The 21,148-nt window shown below is 36.1% G+C and overlaps 1 protein-coding gene across 1 annotated transcript; it reads right to left on the reverse strand.

Moving 5' to 3' along the window:
- Positions 1 to 1,106: 1,106 nt before the first annotated feature.
- Positions 1,107 to 20,700, reverse strand: LOC129260500 (ras GTPase-activating-like protein IQGAP1). Its single transcript, XM_054898467.2, has 3 exons — positions 20,183 to 20,700; positions 13,852 to 13,957; positions 1,107 to 3,802 (listed from the first exon to the last, which is right to left on the reverse strand). Exons 1-3 carry the CDS (start codon positions 20,277 to 20,279, stop codon positions 3,622 to 3,624), a joined length of 384 nt encoding a protein of 127 aa, XP_054754442.1. The 5' UTR covers positions 20,280 to 20,700; the 3' UTR covers positions 1,107 to 3,621.
- Positions 20,701 to 21,148: the final 448 nt, after the last annotated feature.

Here is a 21,148-nt window from a genome sequence, read left to right on the forward strand (position 1 = left end):
AATTTTTACGTGCTTCAATATGGAAGCATGTTGTCTGCCTATTAAAGATATGGCAGTACCCCCCCCCCCCCCCACATACAATTATTCCAAAAGGAAACATTTTAAAAGCTAATATAAAGGATGTCAACATGCCTACATGTTGCTCAGAGGACCATTGCATTCCACTGCACTTTTATCAACTTGCAGATCTTCAACAAATACCACGGTTCTTCAATGATCTGTAGAAATGACAGTCATACTATAACACTATGCAAAGTCAATGTAAAAGATTTTGGGTAAGGAGCTTTTACACTAATCCAATTATCAAAATTCCTCAGTTACAAACACTTGTTCAACCCTACAAAAACACTTGCAATTATTTTGCAAGCTCACACCTGCATACAAAAAAGTCCTTGTGCACTTTTCATGAACATGTAATTAAAGTTAAAGGTCAAGTCCACCTCAGGAAAATGTTGATTTGAATAAATAGAGAAAAATCAAACTAGCATAGTGCTGAAATTTTCATCAAAATCGGATGTAAAATAAGAAAGTTATGGCATTTTAACGTTTCGCTTATTTTTCACAAAACAGTGATATGCACAACTCAGTGACATGCAAATGGGTCAGTCGATGATATCCATCACTCACTATTTCCTTTGTTTTTTATTGTTTGAATTATACAATATTTTAAGTTTTACAGATTTGATAAGGACCAACTTGACTGAACCATATAGTATTAAACAATGCTAATTCCACATGTTCAGGGAGGAATTAATCATTGTTTCACTTGACAATGAGGAGAAAATTAGAATATTTCATATATCATATAATAAAATACAAAAGAAATAGTGAGTGGATGACGTCATCAGTCTCCTCATATGTATACAGACCAGGGTGTGCATATAACTGTTTTGTGAAATTAAGCGAAACTTTAAAATAGTCATAACTTTCTTATTTTACATCTGATTTTGATTAAATTTTCAGTGTTATTCTTGTTGTATTTTTCTCTTTTTATTCAAATCAACTTTTTGTTGGGATGGACTTGTCCTTTAAAGATAAACCTGCAAACGAGACTTGTATCGCCATAGTTTGATGTGCACTCTTCTTTCATTTGATTTTTTTTTATTAGCTTCACAGCAAAAACATGTACAATTGTGCTACAAATTTTTAAACTCCTGTGATACTTGTAGTTAAACACAGGAAAAACACTGTTTAATATCTTATAGAATGCTACTTTCCTAAATGAACCTTACAGTAGTTGTTTAAAAGTTTAAACAACCTTGCTTTAATTTGTTGAGAATTAAATATCAAAAATTTGAAACAACTACTGAAGCTTCATCTTGTATTAACAGTTTTGTATAAAAAAATATGAACAGCGTTTTTACTGCATACATGTAGGAATTTTAAAAGGTACAATTTACTATATGGACATGTAGTCCTAGACTGTGGGTATCTATTTCAGGGATATTCATTATTCAGGATAACCCTTCTGATATACATGTAGGTAAGCTTAGATATAGGTAAAATTCCTGATAAAAAATACCAGGTATATATATTTTTTTAGATTGGATGGGTGTGAAAACATCTTTTGTGTTTATTGGAAGAGGCTTGGCTGTCATGACCAGCATGATACATGACCTCAAGTCAAAATATTCATTATCAACAGGTAGGCCTATACACCCAGCCTATAGAAATCCAACTTTTCTCTGGAACACGTTGCAGAAAGAGGTGTGATCAGACAAAACTCCAAAATAGAGCTCACCTTCACAGTATAACCAATAAAACAAGAGTGCATAAGAGCACATACATGTAATATGCCCGCCTGTAACGCGGAAAATGTTCCCACCATACAGCCATATACTGTACGTAGGCCCACATGTAAATTCATATTGGAGCGTTCAGTCCATGCATTGATACGCTTTTGAAACAGCCTACAGGTATGGTTCACGTGGAGACTGAACGCAGTAACGCACCCATGCAAGTTTTTGATGAAGAAATCAAATTTGAGGTCACTTCATCAGTATGCATGCAGGGAAGAAAATAACTTGGAGAGATCAAGAAAATTCCATTTAAAAACATTCCAGTTTCAACCTGCAAGTTATCCTGCAATTCTAAAAAGCTTGTCTAAGAGAAAGATAGAAAAACTGAAAAAAGTGAAACACCAAGTCAAAACAAAACAACTCCATGGTCAAATTCGCCCACCTACTGTAAATACACTATAAATTATCATTTTGTCCTCCGAGCTCTGGGCATAAATTTCAGGCACACCCACTTGCAGTGGTATCACAAGCCCTCACATTGGAAGACACAGCAGCAGTTGGAGATTCTAATTTTTAGGTTAGGTACTACTCAATCTGACTCGAATCTCTCAATTTTCAACTTAAAACCAAATGAAAGCAGCTTGGTAGCAGAATGGAAATACATGTACATGTATGACAGCATGATAAAAGAAGTGAAGAACAGGATTTGATCTGTACAGTGTGTATTAAAAAAGGCACTAATCTTTCCCCAAGTACAATGTACCACGACCAGTTCCCTCCGATACAAGAGCCGTAGGATGCTTGATTGTTTACTTGATAAAAGCATTCAATTTACCACTGAATTCAAATCATTTTTTAATACTGATACACATTCTGTCATTACCATGATAAAAATCTAAGGGTGTGTTTATGCTTCCATTGCGAGGACAGAATCAGCAATTTCAAACATCGTTTCAAAAGGCCGATCGTAAACGTGGTTCTGGGAGTGCTATTTATGCTTTTCAGAGGCGAAATCACGAACTCCAACTGGCTTCGCATCGTAATTTTCGTTGAGCAGGAAAGCGAGGTCAAATTGGGCGTGCCCTTTCTCGAAAGTTTTTTTTTCCGAGTGTTGTTATGGGGAAGGTACATGTACGTCGACTGTTATTTAAACATCTAACAATTTCCGATAGTTTAGTCATTGCATGGAGCTACTTGACATAGCCATATAATTTCCACCATGGTGAGGATAATAGTGAGAAAAAAATAAAGAATATTAAAGTATACAAAATAAAATAATAAAACATGTTTTTTATGCTACTAGGGCATCTGGCGATGTCTCCTCATTACAACTCATGTTCCAGTTTTTTTTTTTGTAAATCCCTCAACATTCATCGTGATGACAAATTGGAAGAGTAATACTAGTGATAGTACTTAAATCAATTATCACACAGCAAATGTATCAAGGGATATGAGAGGTAATTCCGTGGAGGTAACATGCGACCATGCATGGAGCAATGCGACTGTATTTGCCCGCGGATTTTTCAGCTTACCGGAAGCATGTACCAAATGACGTCATAAAACACGTTTAGGATCGTGGTTCTGTTGATACTACCCCAGAAAGCCTGATTCTGGTCAAACGACGTTTACTAACGCACCTTTTTGTGAGTTTACGATCAGTGTTTTGAAACGACGTTTAAATGAAAGCATGGACGCGATCATGTTTTGGACTAATCACGTATGGAAACGCTGATTCTGGCCTGAAAAGTGGAAGCATAAACACGGCCTAAGTCAGCTCTAAGTATGATACATAATGCACTGAAAGAGGCAGCTTGGGCTAAAACCAAGGTACAGTAATAATCACAGCGTGCTCCATCACAACAGATTATATCTGCTTTTATATTTATAAATGCCTTTTTCTGCTCACCTGGAATCTACTTTGGTCCTTGTCATAGATCCTCTTTAGGGGTACCTTGTCGGGGGCGAAGAAATGTGCCAGTTTTCCCAGGTATACTCCATTACGTAATCCCTCTTCCAGCTCCGTGGTGGGAGGCAGGTCTTCCCTGATGCATGCTTCCATCCATCTATGAATAAAAAAGGAAACACAAGGCTTGAGTATTAAAATTCAAGAGGCATTGTTGACTGAATACAATACAGTCTTCATAAAGCACATACATGTACTGGACAAATAATCTGCTATATTTTATGAGAAATGTAAGAGGGAATTCACAGAATTCCTTTTTACCGGGTACCCATTTCAATATTACACCTGGATGGAGAGTGGCAAATGTAGATAACACCTTGCTATTAAAAGGATGTGAGTGCTATGGTGGGGCTCGAACCCCAGACCTTGTGATTCAAAATCCAGAGACTTATCCACTGAGCCACAACACCTCCATGCATGTTCTTAAAGGACAAGTCCACCCCAACACAAAGTTGATTTGAATAAAAAGAGAAAAATCCAACAAGCATAACACTGAAAATTTCATCAAAATCGGATGTAAAATAAGAAAGTTATGACATTTTTAAATTTCACTTAATTTCACAAAACAGTTATATGCACATCCTGGTCGGTATGCAAATGAGGAGATTGATGATGTCATCCACTCACTATTTCTTTTGTATTTTATTAAATGAAATATGAAATATTCTAATTTTCTCCTTGTTGTCAAGTGAAACAACCATTAATTCCTCCCTGAACATGTGGAATAAGCACTGTTTAATGCTACAGTATATATGGTACAGTCAAGTTGGTCCTTATTGCCAAATCTGTAAAAAATGAAATATTGTATAATTCAAACAATAAAAAACAAAAGAAATAGTGAGTGAGGGACATCATCGTCTGTCTCATTTCCATGTCACTGAGTTGTGCATATCACTATTTTGTGAAAAATTTATAAGCAAAAGTTTAAAATGTCATAAACTTTCTTATTTTACATCCGATTTTGATTAAATTTTCAGCGTTATGCTAGTTTGATTTTTCTATTTTTATTCAAATCGAACATTTTTCTGGAGTGGACTTGACCTTCCATTTACTTTTTTTACAACAGACATGTCTATTTGAGTTGGTAGACGAAATGGTGGGCGGAAGAAATGGCAATTGGACCATGTGGACATTGGACAAACTGATGGTAGACCAAACGATAGTAGAGAGTTGGTAATTGGACGAATTGGCCTTGGACCAAATGAAAATAAACCAGTCATGTACATGCAGTTTGAAACTTGAAATGGATTACCCCTGCCTTGGCCTTTGTAACCACACCCACATGAATGTAGCCTATAATATATTCTCTCAAAGAATGGAGGTACATGAATGTAGCCAACATGAAGTCTACAACAATCAACATGCATGTACATAGGATCTCGCTTCAATGATAATAAACATGCAAGTCTGAATTTTCCCCATGTTTCTGCAACACCTTCCAACACCAATGCATCTTCTTCCTTCACCCTCATTTAATAGAAAGGAATGACAATTAGGTTGCTTTTGTATCATTCAACGATACAAGTCCAATTAAGCCCTACCAATCTGAATCCAATATGAGGTCTTCCTTTATACCAGGCATGTAGAAGTCCTCTCACAGATGTTACATAACAATTTTATGAGATTACTATTCTAAATGGGCATCTGGCGAGGTAGGGGTCTAATTTGAATTGCTAATTTAACACTCAAGTGTGTGTGTACACAAGCTTGGAGATTTGGGAATTACGCAGTATTTCGTATTTCAACATAGCTTCCAGACTGTCTGCAATTTGCACTGTATAAAAAATTAACAATACAGGTGGGTGTTTCATAAAGCTGTTCGTATTAAAGATAAGAGCGACTTTAAAAACGACTGGTGATCCTTTCTTGTGGTAAATGGTATATTGAATTGACGATTGTTTAGCGCGTAAGAAGGGTTCACCAGTCGTTCTTAAAGTCGCTCTTAACTTACGAACAGCTTTATGAAACGGCCCCCTGGTAATACAAATAGAATAATAACAAAGTCATCATACCTTGCCCATACAAACATAATTTTTTTTAAATCTCAATATATTAACAATATTTGACCTAAATGTTTACTGCGTTGCCATATTTATGTATCAGTATTTTAAAAATGTTTTGCCTGAATGTTTTAATGATTTATTTATTTTTCAAAGGGCTGTCAATAAATATGCAACAAGACACTATAATGATCTATACTTGCCAAAGTACCAATATGATTTTTCTCGTTCCATTATTAATTACAGAGGACCTATTATTTGGAATAATTTGAAATCAGAACAGAAATCTTGCCAGTCAATGTCTCTTTTTAAAAGACAATACAAATCATATCTTATTAATCAATCGTTCATTCAATAGACTTTCAGTTGCCTGTTTTTTGCCCTTTTTTGTATTGGTGTATGCTTTATTTATTTATTGTAAGTTATGTTCGGGGACTAGCCTTGATAGGCCTTCAGCCTTTGCTGGTCCCCTGCATCCGGTACTTGTATGTTGTGCTTTCATTTGTTGTAATTGTTATCTCTAAAATTGTATTTTGCTTTTTTTATCCCTTTGCCTTTTCATAATATTTGTAAATATTGTTTTATCATGTTAAATGTATGTTTTTATCTTGGATGCAAATAAAAGGCCATATCGGCCAATCAATCAATCAATCAATCAAATGCACATGTAGGCCTATATGTTTCTAAAGTTGACCACTGAAATCCCTAGGAAATAGGCGGTGATGGTAAAGGAATGAAATGCAGAATAGTTGGATTAGACAGCCTTTGGAAGATAAATGGTTCTTGGGTGTAGCCCTATACTATACTTTTTCACAAATATTTTCATTTAAATTTTTATACATTTCATATTTTCATATTTTTTATTCTATATTATGTTGTATTTTTCACAAATCCCTAAATTCAACATTTTCTGTCTAAAACTGAGAATATTATTTAGATAAATTGTAAGATTTTACAATTCAATCCTAGCCAAAGTGTGCTCAATTGAATGAGATTTCAGAACAACAAAAATAACCAATTTTGATGTTCTTGTTTATTGAAATACAATGAACTAAATTGCTTAAAGCATGAAATACAGGGTGGAGCCACACAAAAAATAAGCAAAATCACATCCCACAAGCTTCCTCTCTACACCACTACAATTGTCAATTAAATCAGTAGGCTTATTCATCCTCAAAATCGCATATCATTTTGTTTAAATTTGAAATATACTGCATCCTGAAATAAAAAATGAAACTATATATCCTGGGCTTCCTGTTTTTCTAAAAAAAAACCACTAGAATCACAGAATCTGAACCGAAAATCAGTAGACCTGTTCACACCAGGAAAATAATTATAATGGGGTTCAAGGCCACTTTGTCCCCGAGATGGTCAAAAGAACCCCGGAAATAAAAAAAAATCACTGCAATGTTTAAAAAACTTCTCCATTGAAACAGAGGGTTTAGGGAAAAGTAGCTACCATAGATTAAAAAGCAATAATTTTTTTACTGTATCCTGGGTTCTTATTTTTATAAAATTCTAAAAACAATTCAACAGCATCTAAACCCAGACGGATTCAGTAGACTACGATGGTAGGACTCAGTTCACACTGTCTTCCCGAATCAGTGAACCAGGTTTAAAATTGCCTTGTCAGTGGTAAACGAGCTTGATCCTTTTTTTTTAGCAAGGAAATACTCTAAGTGGCGGGCAGTGGGACAAAATCAACTCTGCGCAAAATTCTGTCTCCACAAGCCACAAGGAGAGTTATCAACTTTTTCAATCACTTGGTTTGGAGTGATCACAGCAACGCTTTTCCAAATCGGTTTAATACGAACCAGTTCAGGAAGGCGACTGTGACCATTTCTAACTTTTTATGACTTCTTTGTTATCATCCCCAATTAACCTTACAATTATATTTCACTCGGGATTCTCTACCTCTGTGGTGTTGTTGACATTTGACCGTTCTACCGTTTGGGTATCGAGTCAAGATCAAGTTAAACTGGAAGTGTCACTGGCGATCGTTTTCTTCTCAATGAAAACAAACAGTAGGATTGTTGACTTTGGTTGTGATAGAGAGAAAGGGATTGATTTCAATAAAATGACCTCAAAGAGAGTCTTGGAATTCGACAGCACATATTTACTTATGAAAGAAACTAATATTTTCACAAGTTGATGTGGCATTTCCGAAGCTACAAGATGCACATCATTTTCAATGTAAATAAGAGTAGCCTATGCGTAGGATCTGTTCGATTTTTGGTAAAACACTGAAACTGAAATGTATAGCGGTGTATGTGGGTCACCATAATGAAAACATTTCAGTAAAGTAAAAATATCGGTAAAGTTCTACAGGTTTGTGATGAAAGGTCATGTCTCTGCATATTACTCACATTTTGTTTGGAAAGGAAAATTAATGGGGACAAATATTTCAAATTGCGCCTGCAAACTATGTGTACATGATGGTAAAGTGGGAGGGGTGGGGTGGGGAAAAACCAATTATACAACCAGGTGATCCATGTGGAGGCTATGGAAATAAATTACTCAATTCGGTACAGGTACAATCAAAGCTATGATTCCATATCAGCCTTTGCTTGATAAAAGGACTAATCCAGTATAATCCCGGCTGAAAATAATAATTATGATATATCTACACCATGTAGATACAGTAGAAAGAGTAAAATTCACAGAGCAAAACACTGGAAGATTCTGATAACAAATAACAAAATGATCGAATTTTATTAAGTTTAGCAATATTCTGTGAATATGGCATCATGAAATGAATATTCATTAGATCATGGGCTGATGATTTTAAGGTCCCCACTTTCCCTTTTCTCGATATTTTCATACATTCATGCACGAAAATGTCTCCCTTATATTACAAAACAAGTCGCAGCAATGAATACCTTCTAAAGCTTTCGGTGTCAATCCATTTATTTTCCTAGTTTGTCTTATTTGCATACTTCATCTGTTAAAATCATATTATTTTCAGCCTGGAGTATAAACCCTTTTATACAAATATGTATGTTGTACTACATGTAGTAACAGAAAATGGCAGAGGGCCTATGTACACTGTATGCATATCTATAAGAACGTTGGAAATCCCCATTATTCATTTTGCATTGATTTGCAAGTCATTCTCTATATAATAAAAAAAATTGTTATGTCATTGATCAACAGCGGATTTCCTGTTACAACCAAAATTAAAAAAGAGGCGTGAGGCAGAAGACTGGTGAGGTGACCTAAAATGACCTTGTCTGTTGGGGGAGGGGTAGATGAGGAGGGTAACCCTAGGGGTGCAGTAACGCCCCCCTTCTCCTGGGATTCAGGGTAACTACCATGACTCATCCCAGGGCATTGGCTTGGGTCATAACAGACCTCCCTCCCTTCCAGCTAGTCAGAGTTCAATGAAAGCAAGATGGCCCAGTATGTGGCCATTCTGAGTGAAACATTTTAAAATATCTCTCATTTCAATCAAACTGGTCGCTTCAGGATTCAGGAATATCATAATTTTTTATTAACTACATTCAAAGGACACTATTAAATGAGAGAATCTTTATTACTGGAAATAGTAAAACGAGGGGAAGAATTTTTAAAGTTTTCATCAAAATTGATTATAAAACAAGAGAGTTGTGGAACTGTGAAACTGTGTGCACTTTCAATCATAGGGATCTTCAAATTGGCAAAAATGCTTCATATCAAATGACCATTATGCCTGAGAATATTTCTTCTGTTGTGATTCTACAGAATGACTTCAACTTTATATTACCAGAGTGAACTTCCCTTATAATACCTTGACAACATTTATCTTAAAGTACATGAAGACATAGCCAGATACCAATGTTTGGCTCAATTTAATACTTTCTTCAATTAGAATAAGGCCTACATGTACATACATGTAATTGAAGAAATGTTCAATTACATAACAATTACTTTTCAATTGAATTACATTTTTTTAATAAGGCCTACAATTACCAATTACTTTTGTCAAATTTCAATTTTTTACTTTCTATTAAAGTCATAAATGAAATCAATTTGTATTCTGTATGTACTAGCACCAACAATTTCAACATACATGTACATGTAATTCGAAATTACAGAAGGTGGTTTCAGACCGCCTCGAAGTTCGTCAGTTCCAGGTATTCTCTGATCGGGAAATTTACCCCGATCAGAAAATACCAGGTATTTTGGTAATGTGAAAGCAAACTACGCGTAATTTCCCCGAAAGAAAATACCCGCTAAATAGTAGGTACTTGGCGAAATTACGAGAACTTTCGCAGGGATTTTTCCAAGGTCGCAGGTATTTTGGCAATGTGAAAGCAATTTACAGGAACTTTTAGCCCAAGAGTGTAGTTGGGCGCAGTGGGTGGCTGCTGGGCTAGTGATTTTGAATCTCGCGCCTTGCCTGCTTATACAGACCATACTGCGCATGCTCGTAACTTCAGGAACTTATCCCGAAGGGTATGTTTTGGGGCGGTGTGAATGCAGGAATAATTAATGGGTATTTTTTAGCCTAAAAAGTTCTCGTAATTTAACGGGGATTCTTATGATCGAGGCGGTTTGAAACCACCTAGAGAAACTGACAAGAAGAAGGTTTACATGTATGTTAAAAAGCAGGGATTATGCCTAGATTACACTCTTTGATGATGAAGCAGTTGACATGAAAAAGGTCATGAAATTTAATCAAAAATTATGTAAGTTTATTGTAAAGTAATTGAATGTAATTAAAGTATTTCACAGTAACTACAGTCAATTACATATTTTTCAATTAGGCCTAAAATTACAATTACATGTACTTTCCCTTTCAAAATTTCAAATACAATTACAATAATAATTACTCAAAAAAAAGTATAATTGATCAATTACCTTGTAATTGAGCCCAACCCTGCCCGAGACCTACATTTTCTACCACCAAAAATTTAATTATTCCGACTTCACTTTTCCTTCTTAAAGCAAAAGCTCATGCATGGTCTCTTTTGAAGACATTTCGACTTATACTATAGCCCAACATATCTTCATTTTTTTTTCTCAAGGAGCCTGTCTATTGGTGATGGAACAGAAACTTGATTCCATCAGCCCATTTCTCACTAAATGGGCTGTTGAATTTACAGTACAACCTTTTAATAAGCAACAAGCACAGTAACAGCTTCCTTGCTGGCTACTGTTTCTTAAAAAGAAGCCACCCGAACTGCTCTCAAATGGCCGTCATCTAACTGCTGAACACAGTGAAGGGATGGTAAGCACGGTGTTGTGCACAACCCCTTTACTAGTAGATTGCAAAGCGTGATAAGAAGATGTGTTAAAGATGAACTCAAAAATTTATCATTAATACACCGAGAGAACAGGGCCTTAAATGATTTTACAACCCATTTCCTGGTGTGCACCAAGGTCTACAAATTGAAGAGGTTTATAGACAAAGAGAAACGGGAAGAGATGAACGTGTAAACATGGGAGTAATCCAAGATGAGAATTTATACATGCTGCCTGTCTGTCATTATGGGTGGAACCAGGTATCATATGGGGTTGTGTTCCCATTAGACCAAGTACGATTTGTAATCAAGACAAGTGAAACCGTGACCGTCCATGTTTGTCATTTTCTTCCATATTCCAGTTCCTACCAAAACCTGATGGTCTTCAGATATTATATCATGATCTCTAAGTAAAAAAGCGAATTCCTAGTAGCAAGACTGAGAGAAATCTTATAGTATTCATGCTAATTTTTTAGAGACTATCTAATATGGTATTATGCATAGATCTCTAAGAGCTGCTTATTATTATTAATTTAGGCCTAAACTACATGTACGTGTATAAAACTAGTGTCTGTCAAGTGCAATGCAAGGTGAATTTCTTTCCAAATGATCCAACGGGTTACATTTGGAATCCACGACCCTCTGAACAAAATGCAGTATGGAGACAGAACCACAAGATCAATTCTTTTTTTACTCTTCTCATTCATGCAATAAAGAGTACAAACTTGAAAGCAAAAGATCACTATTAAAAGGCCTATATCTGTAGATGCAAATCAAATTCTACATCTGAAAATGACCTAATTGGGATTATACATGTATGTAGGCAAATACTTTGGTAACTTCGGCTAATGGAAACAAAGCCCCATGTGGATATTCAAGGTATCATCAGGTATACTTTGGTAACACAATACTACCAGTATAAGAATGTGCTTATATTCCAGATGGCAAAGTAACCTTTATATCTTTAAAAATAAGACCATCGCTGAAATACACAAACATGGATGGCCAAGGTTTCACAAGAATATGTTTTGTTTTTATCAGAAGAAAATGGGTGTGATATGAAAATACCACACAACCACAGAATAGAATCATTCATTATCCGTGTTCATGTACAGTGTACATGTAGGCCTACATTTATATGGCACGCATGACCTAGTTGTGGTATAAATTTGAAACAAACAACATTGCATAAACCATGCATAAACTATGAACTAAAACTAGTGCTGTTCACATTAGGCCTACAATTCAGAGGCTTTTCTGACACTTTTTGTGAATTAAAATTCTAATAAAATATGGTATCAGGAGTGCACTACAAGAACATACATGTAGCCTATAAAACATTTTGAAATTCAAATGTGTTTTCCAAAATTCTGTCAACCCGAGGTGCAATACAGGTACAATACATGTACATGTAGGTGGTCTCACAGATTTTAGTGAATGAGTTTGATTTGAAGTTGGTGCATTACTGCCCTTTATCATTATTACAGTACCTGGTCATGCATTGTTTCTTTTACAACGTATACTTTAAAGACCTAGTATAACACCAGGTTTCACACTGTTTTTCTTGGTGGCCCGATCAGTCCACCAAAGTCATCCATTTTATATTTTTTGTGGCCTGCAAAGCAAATTTGGTGGTCCTAAAACAATAGAAAAAATTACAATTCATCCAAACTTTGGTCGCCCAACTGGGCCACAAAATGTTGGCTTTTACATAATTTTTTGGGTGGCCTGACTCTCATTTTTGGTTGAACCGGGCCACCGCTAATGTTGATCCCTGCCTAAAATAAATAAAAACAGCTCTCAAATTAGCTCTATTAAATGGAAATAAGTTACAACTTTACATGTTCCATGCAAGAAACCAAGCTTTTGAATGCAAGAAAATACGAGATAATCCATTAATACTGTAAGGTCTAAATGTACATCTTTACATGTACATGTAGGTGTATTTTGAAGCTTCGTGGTTTATTTTCAAGAATAAAAACAATCTGTGGATCCAGCAAGAAGCAGTATAGAATTGGTTTAATTTGTGTTTGTGAACAACCTCACATTCTCACTGCCTTTGCCTAACAATACACTGCATGACAATAGACCAAGGTCACGGTCGAACGAACACCACTTTTATCCCAAAACCACCCAATTTACAAATGCACTGGCGAGGCCAAACAACTTGAAGTACAGAAATACATGTAATCTTGCAATTCGGTGCAAGTTGGAATTTTTTTTTCAATGCAATTGGTAGCTTTGTGAATGTGTATGATTAGTCACGGAAGGCTATTTTGAGGTATTTGCGCTGACAGGGTTTGGAAGTCTTCAATGACTCACTTCAAGCTTCACTCTCAAAGACTAGTGAAGCTTTAAATCCTGAATAATAATGAAAATCTGCAATTATTAGGAGAGGTATTTAAAGATCTTTTGAGTTTCAAAGGAAATAGGAAAAGCAAAAACCAGGGAGCATTTCATGATATAAATATTCAGCGTGACTTTCAATGACAACTGTTATAAGCTACTAGAAATACCGGTATCTGATAGGCTGAGAGCTAATCAGCAAACACATATGTACACTGCAAAAATGCTGGTGTTGATTTAACACCAGCCCGGAATCTATATGTCCACACCAGAGAAGTATTAAACAACACCAGTTTCCTTTTGGTCGAACACCCCATAGGTGTTTATACAATACCAATTAGTAACAGCATCGGTTTGGTTCCAAACTGGTGTTGTTTCAATATTTCTCTGGTGTGGGCACAGATTCCGGGCTGGTGTTAAATCAACACCAGAGTTTTTGCAGTGTATCAATTCATTTACCATGAAAGCAATCGGCCTCTTCAAATTCAACTTGGGACCAAGAGGCAACCTGTGAATGAACAATCGAGTATAATCAAATTCCACGTAGCATTAATTGTTGCTATGTCTGGCAAGGCACTTACTTTTTAGCTTCCTCGAGATGGCAGAGATATTGATAGGCTATACTCTTGAGCCTTTCAGCATCCATCTGATCGGCTGAAGCTCTCTGGGGCATATCTTCCGCTTCATCTGAAAGAAAACAATCATCAAATAATATTAAACATTTTATCAATATTATAAAGGTCAAGTCGTAAACCACAAAATCCCACATGTAGCATGGTGAAGATCTTGACTTCAATCGTACAAGTACAGTACATGCCAACCTTACTTGTGAAAAAATCTTATCTATTTCTTTTCTTTTTATCCTATTTTTAAGCCTAAAATCCTATTTTTCATTAAAATTTTGAAAAGCATACAAAAATCATCATTCTTACAAGTTTTTAAAAATCCTATTTCTAGGGGGAAAATACTATTCAGTGTTAATTTCCTGTTAAAAATTATACTAAATAGGGTACCCCCGGTACAAGCATACTAATTGGCTGCTCTGGTAGATCCTCAACCAGATCTTGAGCTAAACAACAACAAAAATAATAAAAAACCCAAGATGGGAGGGTAAATGGAATATGAAAATAACAATAATATTCAGTTCTCCTGTAATGTTTATCACATCATCATCATCCAATGTCTCTATGCACTTCCAAGGAAACTTATAGCCCGGCAAGCTTTAATAATAATGATAATAATAACTATACATTTATATTGCGCAATTTCTATTTGTTTATACTCAACTGTGCATTACAATACTGATAAAATAATCAAGAAGATACATGTAAATACACAAAAGTATGATTAAGTTCTAATAACTGGAAAAGGGAAGCCTACAATCTCTAAAAAATATAATATTACAAGAAGTGACTTATTTATTGAAACTCTTGAAAAGGGTAGGTTTTTAGTTTAGTTTTGAACAAGGTATTTATAGATAATGCATTTCTTATTGAGGAAGGGAGACTATGCCAGAGTATGGGTGCAATAATAACAAAGGCACGATCACCTAGTGTAATCTTTGTATTTAAAAGGTGGGTGACTGAGGAGCATGGTGTCAAAAGAACTTTGGAGTCTGTAGGACTAGGTGGGTTATTTCAAAGCCTTTCAGGTGCCATGAGCCTAATTACATCAGGAGGGCTACAGATATTCGTTCAACCCAACCCATTCAAATTTTTTCAATTTGATATTGCTGATTGACAAAAGTGTATGAATATGATTCAAAATCTAACACTGATTCTAGAAATGGTAACTACTGCACTTCCTTTGCCCAAATTGGGAAGATATAGCAATGATTTGGAACTATTTTTTGACTGGCGGAAAAATTGGGGCTATTTTACTGTTTCAGTTGATGAATTTGATCCCATCATAGTTATCTTCATAAATGGCGATTTATTTTTAAAATGAGCTGGCTACGATACCCTTCTCTGGTCAGATATGGAATGTCAGATATATATCCTATCCAAAGGTAGTAAACATTCCACCCTCTAATTTCACATTTATTTTTTATGAATTTTTCAAAAGTGCCATTTTAACACACAAGTCTATGGGGAATGTTTTACGCACGTGACACCTTCACAGTACACAAGAAATTCAAGTAGAAAACTACATGTATGTAATTCCTGCCAGGTACCCATAACCTCGGTTGAACACAGCAGAATATGGATCAATTTGTTGCTGAAGGATATTATGCCATGCCTAGAATTCAAATCCATGACCATTTCAAAGTCCAGAGACTAGTCAACTTGGCCACAACACTCCATCTAAATGAATGAGGCCATGTCCACTCTCCACCCCCCCCCAAAAAAAAAAATCCTTTCAAGGTCATTTTCAATTGAGCTGTAGTATCATACACCTAGGATTAAGAAATGCAGGGGTAGGTGTGAAAGTTTGCAAACCTGTAGGGATATTACAGCAAAACATGTTATTAGCAAAATAGGGGAAAGAATATGTCAATACAGTAATTAAACAAAAGAGATGAGATTTAACATTTTTCCTTCAGAGCAATCCATTCAAATAAAATGTTGATTTCATTCAGAAGAGAAAAATCAAACAAGCATTACAGGTGTACATAAAGAATATCCTTATAATTTGATGGAATATAATTGATTAAGGTATGGCATTGTAAAATGTTCTTATTTTCCCCCAGATGTACATGTATGCAAGCATACACAATGACATCACACACTCATTTCCTTTTTACTTTATTTATAACATAAAATGTGATGTATTTTATTTCTTCATCGAAACTTTTAGTGATTACTATTAAATAGAAAATGATTATTGGCACAATTGTTGATTTGTGGTGATCCTCATTATAATACAAAGTACTATAAAAATAGACCAAAAATAAAATAAATTTCATACACATACAGGTGTAGTGCGTATACATGTACATGTATGACATCATCTGCATACTGACTAGGATGTGTAAACTGTTTTTTTAAAAGACTTTTTAAAATGCTGTAATTTTGTAAAATTACATCTGAATTCCATGCACTTTTCAGTGCCATGCTTGTCTGACTTTTTTCTACTTGTTCCACTTCAAACCCACTTCTTGTTGGGTTGGACTTGGCCGTTAAAAGAGAGGGGATAAATATGAAAATCCAACCTGTACATAAAAGGAAAACTATTTGTAATGACGACCGGTACATTCTTTTTTTAGTGAGAGATAAATTAATTCATTTTGTTTGGCAAATATGAATATCTTTTATCTTGTCTTGTCTGATACACCCCCTGATAGATCTGTACTGATTTCTAGGCCAACTGGTCCAATCAAAATAATCTCCCACTTTATGACTTTAATATTTTCATGGTTTTCAACTACATGTAGATCTATTAAGCCTCTAGGCTTGGATCTAAAATGACTAGGGATGGTATTCTGAAAATTGTCTCAACTTTTCTTGTACTTTTCTTGCAACTCGGCAAAATAACAGCTCGCTGAAATTATCTGATTTCGGTATTCTGAATATTGTCTTTATATACTGTATCTCTTTGAGGACATCCCCTATTTTATCTCTGACATGCCCAATATTTTATCATCAACCAATGCTTAGTCAAGGCTCCACACTAACTTTTTTTCTTGGTGGCCCAATCGGTCCACCAAAATCATCAATTTCATATTCTTGGTGGCCCGCAAAGCAAATTTGGTGGCCCCAACACAAATAAAACATTACAATTTATCAAAACTTTGGAAGCCTGACCGGGCCACCAAGTGTGGGCTTTTACATGATTTTGGTGGCCCGAATCTCATTTTTGGTTGCCCTGGGCCACCAGGCCACTGCTAATGTCGAGCCCTGGCTTAGTTCACTTCAACAAATTAAAGCGTCGCTTCTGTAAAAACATTTAGCGCGTTGACATCATAGGCGTAATTTCCCTTGCACCTCTGACGCATAAATGCTGGTGCACTAATTTTATAAAATACACATGGCGGTTCTCCCAGGCATATTTTCTTAAGTTATACTGGTAAGCAATTTTCTGGTATCGGGTATTGATTTTTCTACCCGGGTACCCGAGGCTTCCGGGCGGGAACTAGGTACCCGGGTTTTAGACCCAGCCCTAGCTGGCGTCCTCAAAATGCTGCCTTTCTCATCAAAATCCCCGAATCGTGTGCAAAGTGAATGGGTGTGCAGACATGGGGTACAATTTTTTTTCAATCTGAAAATGATTGCCCGAGGGTTTTTTTCTAGAAATTACTGTTTTTCTTTCAAATTTTTAAGACATATTTGGTACACTTGCTCATTATAATATAAGGAACATTATTAACTGAAAGATTTTGTGAAATAAAAAGAAATTCATGTTAAATCTTAACTCAAATTGTTAGATGCGCAGACTTGGGGACCACCATGACCATCTTAGTCTTGAGGACGCATTGATGTAGACAGCTGGCAGCCGTCTGTTTCGAGGAGTTTTTTAACATTTTTTTTTTTTTTTAATTTCTCCTCATACACAGACGGCTCGCTAGCGTGCAGCCACCATTAGGGGACTTGCAATGCAAAATCCCCCCGTCGGGGCTCTTCAATTTTTGTCTTTAATGAGTAAAAATTTTGAAAATTCACGCGACCAAAATGCAAATTAATATTCCCTCTTGGCATCAATTGCCAAAAAACGGAGAAAAATCAAGTTAAAAGGAACAAAAACAGTGACTTACCTCGGCTGTCGCGCAAATTCACTTCCCCGTTTTATCCGATCTTAAGTACATAAACATATGGCCATTGAGTCCCCTGTACAGATCGCGCTAGAACTTCGGTCTCTGTATTTGGTGAGTGAAGCCAACGGAGTTCAGCTGAACAACCAACATAACAGAGACCGAAGCTTTTGGTCTAGCATTGATGATGACTTTAAAATCCTGAAATATACTTCTTCATCATTGATGTCTTGACACTCTTCCCATAGACGCATAAGAGACGGACCAAAACAAAGATGGATTTCCCTAGGAAATTCATCTTTTAAGACCAAAATCACTTGAAGTTTATGAATTTTATTGATTTTTACACCTTCCTACGCCTAATGCGTAGGAAGGTTTTAAAAATGTTAGATAAAAATGTAAAAAATAAAGGTTTCCTACCTAACTGATGCCGCGTAGACCCCTCGATCCACATGTAAACAACGGAAATACAATAGCGTCGACCCTTGAACCGCTTATGTATGACGTACATGTACTTCCGGCTAGCAATGCCGTCTTGTTTTTATCTATAAATTGTTCCTCAAATTCATAAACTTTACCACTTGTTCACTGCAACCATCCTGCCTGTGGGGAATCTACAGGTAGAACTATGGTATGCCAATGCTGTACACAGCACACTTTAAAAATCATTAAAATGTCACTTTTGTGACCAAAATTACTAATTTTCATACATTTGCAATTTATTTTTCATTAGTAACCAGGGAATAATTTTTGTATTCACCAGAGCGCTCAAAAACTTAAATTTTTGGCATATTTTTGTATACGCCCTCTATTGGTGGAAAGTAATATGGTAAGAAAATTTACATTTTTCAATGTCTATTTTTAATTAAGAAAAAATAAGTTAAAGAATCAAATTTACTTAAGAGTCAAGTTATATGATGAATAGCTGTAATGGAAACTGACAGTGTAAAAAATCAAGCATTTGTCCCAAAGAAAAAGAGAAAATAAGCCAAACATCGCTACCCTTATTTTGCAACACATGGAGATGTAACTGAGAACAAGGTTATATCATAACCTTGTTCATTGAATGAGTGAACTTTACGTGATTTTGGTCTTAAAAGATGGATTTCCTAGGGAAATCAATCTTTGTTTTGGTCCGTCTCTTATGCGTCTATGGGAAGAGTTTCAAGACGTCAATGATGAAGAAGTATATGTCAGGATTTTAAAGTCATCATCATTGCGTCCTCAAGACTATGACCATCTAATATTAAGTAATAGTATGATGGGGTGTCCAAACTTCGCGCACTTTTCAAAAATATTCATCAGGCTTAAATTTTTTCAAAAAATATTCATAATTTATACAAAACCAATTTAAGAAATAGTTACTACATTGACGGCAAGATCGTAAACTATAAAATCATGGACGAAAATGTAAAGTAGGTCAAGGGGACTCGCCGGTATCGCGATCTCAAAATTCTATTCCGATCGGCGGATGCGAGCTGTGCTGGAAAACCGTTCAGAAAAAGTGTGACCTAACTTCGCGGACCAAAGTTTTTGCGGACATTTAAACAAAAACTCAAGCTCAAAAAGTGAAATATTTATATCAGATTGATGGCAAAATGCTATAGAATCGGTTAGTACCACATTTAACTCACATTCTTGATGATTTCTGCTTGCAAAATGGTGATATCGTGATGCTTGTTGAGAATATCAGATTTCTTCAAAACGGGCGCTAACGGTGACAAATTTGCCGATCTTTTGCCAATATTTTCATGAGTACTGAACGTACTCATCCTAAAGAAACTTACACTAAAGGGTAATTTTAGGTCGCTTTTCACGTTGATGTCAGATTTTAAGGATATTGGCTAGTTTTTTAGATAATGACCGTCCGCGAAGTATGGACACGCGCGAAGTTTGGACTCACCACCATACTTGTTTTACATGGGTGCACAGTTCATGCAGTTGCAGATACATTTACAGATTCTGAAAAAGTTAAAGTGGCATTTTCACCGAACTCCCTCGAATAAGATATGCCTCAATGTTAAACAAAAAATAAATCACACTGCCCTGGCCTGGCTCAAGCTCAAGCCATCAAACGAAGTTTCCACTCCATGCACTAGGCCAGGTCATGCAAGGAGGGTGAACCACCGGCCACCATTCCCCTAAAGTTTACCTCCCCAACGTTCGGGGCGAGTCAACAGGTCAACTCCCATACAAATCTTTCAAATTTCCCACGCAATACTCACGGTCATATTCGTTGGAAACTCGCCCGTCGGGGGACTCGTCACTTGAGACACTCCCGTTCGTAGCAATGCCATTACCATTGTGTGCAACTGTCGCCATATTCGCTACTTTAGCAACATGAAAGAAGAGAAAAGTTCCAAAATATCCGCTAAAATTCCAGTTAAGTCCTAAAGTTGGCTCAGGTTGGTAAATATTGGGGAGCGGCGTAGCGCTAACACGTTGAACGGTTGGATGCGATGATATGGGTCGCTCGCCGATTAGAGTCGAGGCGCGCGCAAATGATACGGCGCGAGTTTGAACGACTTCCCACGACCGTGTCTGGACGTAAACAACAGGTGGTAGTACAGTAGTATGGTCCTCTATTGGTCTGAAGTTCTGGAACTATCGCAATCTATATAGCCCGCTATATAGGTCTAGATTCTAGAAACAACTCATTCAATATGCAACCCTATTACAAAGTTGTCTGTGAATTTAGCAAGTGTGAACAGAAAAGCGAGTGCACAAAGCAAATGGTGATGTCAATAAACTTCGAAGAAAACAAATGTCGCAAAACGTGAGATTCGGGGATTGCAGTACCCGGGAATTGCACGAGCAAGTCACCCTAAAAAAGTCATGAGTCATATCGTTTCGGGATCGTTTCATAACACATAACATGCACGTTACCGGGAGAAAATGGCTTAAAATATTATATTAATTAAATCATCATTTAAATACTACTAGCCGTACAGTAAACCTACATCTCTTTTGGGATATATGCATGCGAATAGAATCAACTTTTAGACAAGAGAGGGCAATCTTCATTATTAGTCGAACACACTCGGTAAGAATTCCGTAAAAAATCGACCACACCCTAATAAGGGCTTACAAAATGTATAACGGTGGATGGCTAACCTAGCATATACTAAATGTTATACAGAGAATATCATAATGATATAGCAAGCAATTTATTATGAAAATCAGAAAACCGC

Source organism: Lytechinus pictus, chromosome 5 (genome assembly GCF_037042905.1).
Source record: "Lytechinus pictus isolate F3 Inbred chromosome 5, Lp3.0, whole genome shotgun sequence".
In the NCBI taxonomy this organism is placed as follows: Eukaryota; Metazoa; Echinodermata; class Echinoidea; order Temnopleuroida; family Toxopneustidae; genus Lytechinus; species Lytechinus pictus.

Bases quoted from the DNA above. Each gene is read 5' to 3' on its own strand.
- LOC129260500 (XM_054898467.2), bottom strand. From the start codon at position 20,279: ATGGCGACAGTTGCACACAATGGTAATGGCATTGCTACGAACGGGAGT. The intron at 13,958-20,182 runs GTGAGTATTGCG...GTTTTCTTTCAG, and splicing joins AGTTTCCAACGAATATGACC to ATGAAGCGGAAGATATGCCC. The intron at 3,803-13,851 runs GTAAGTGCCTTG...TTTTATTCATAG, and splicing joins CATCTCGAGGAAGCTAAAAA to ATGGATGGAAGCATGCATCA.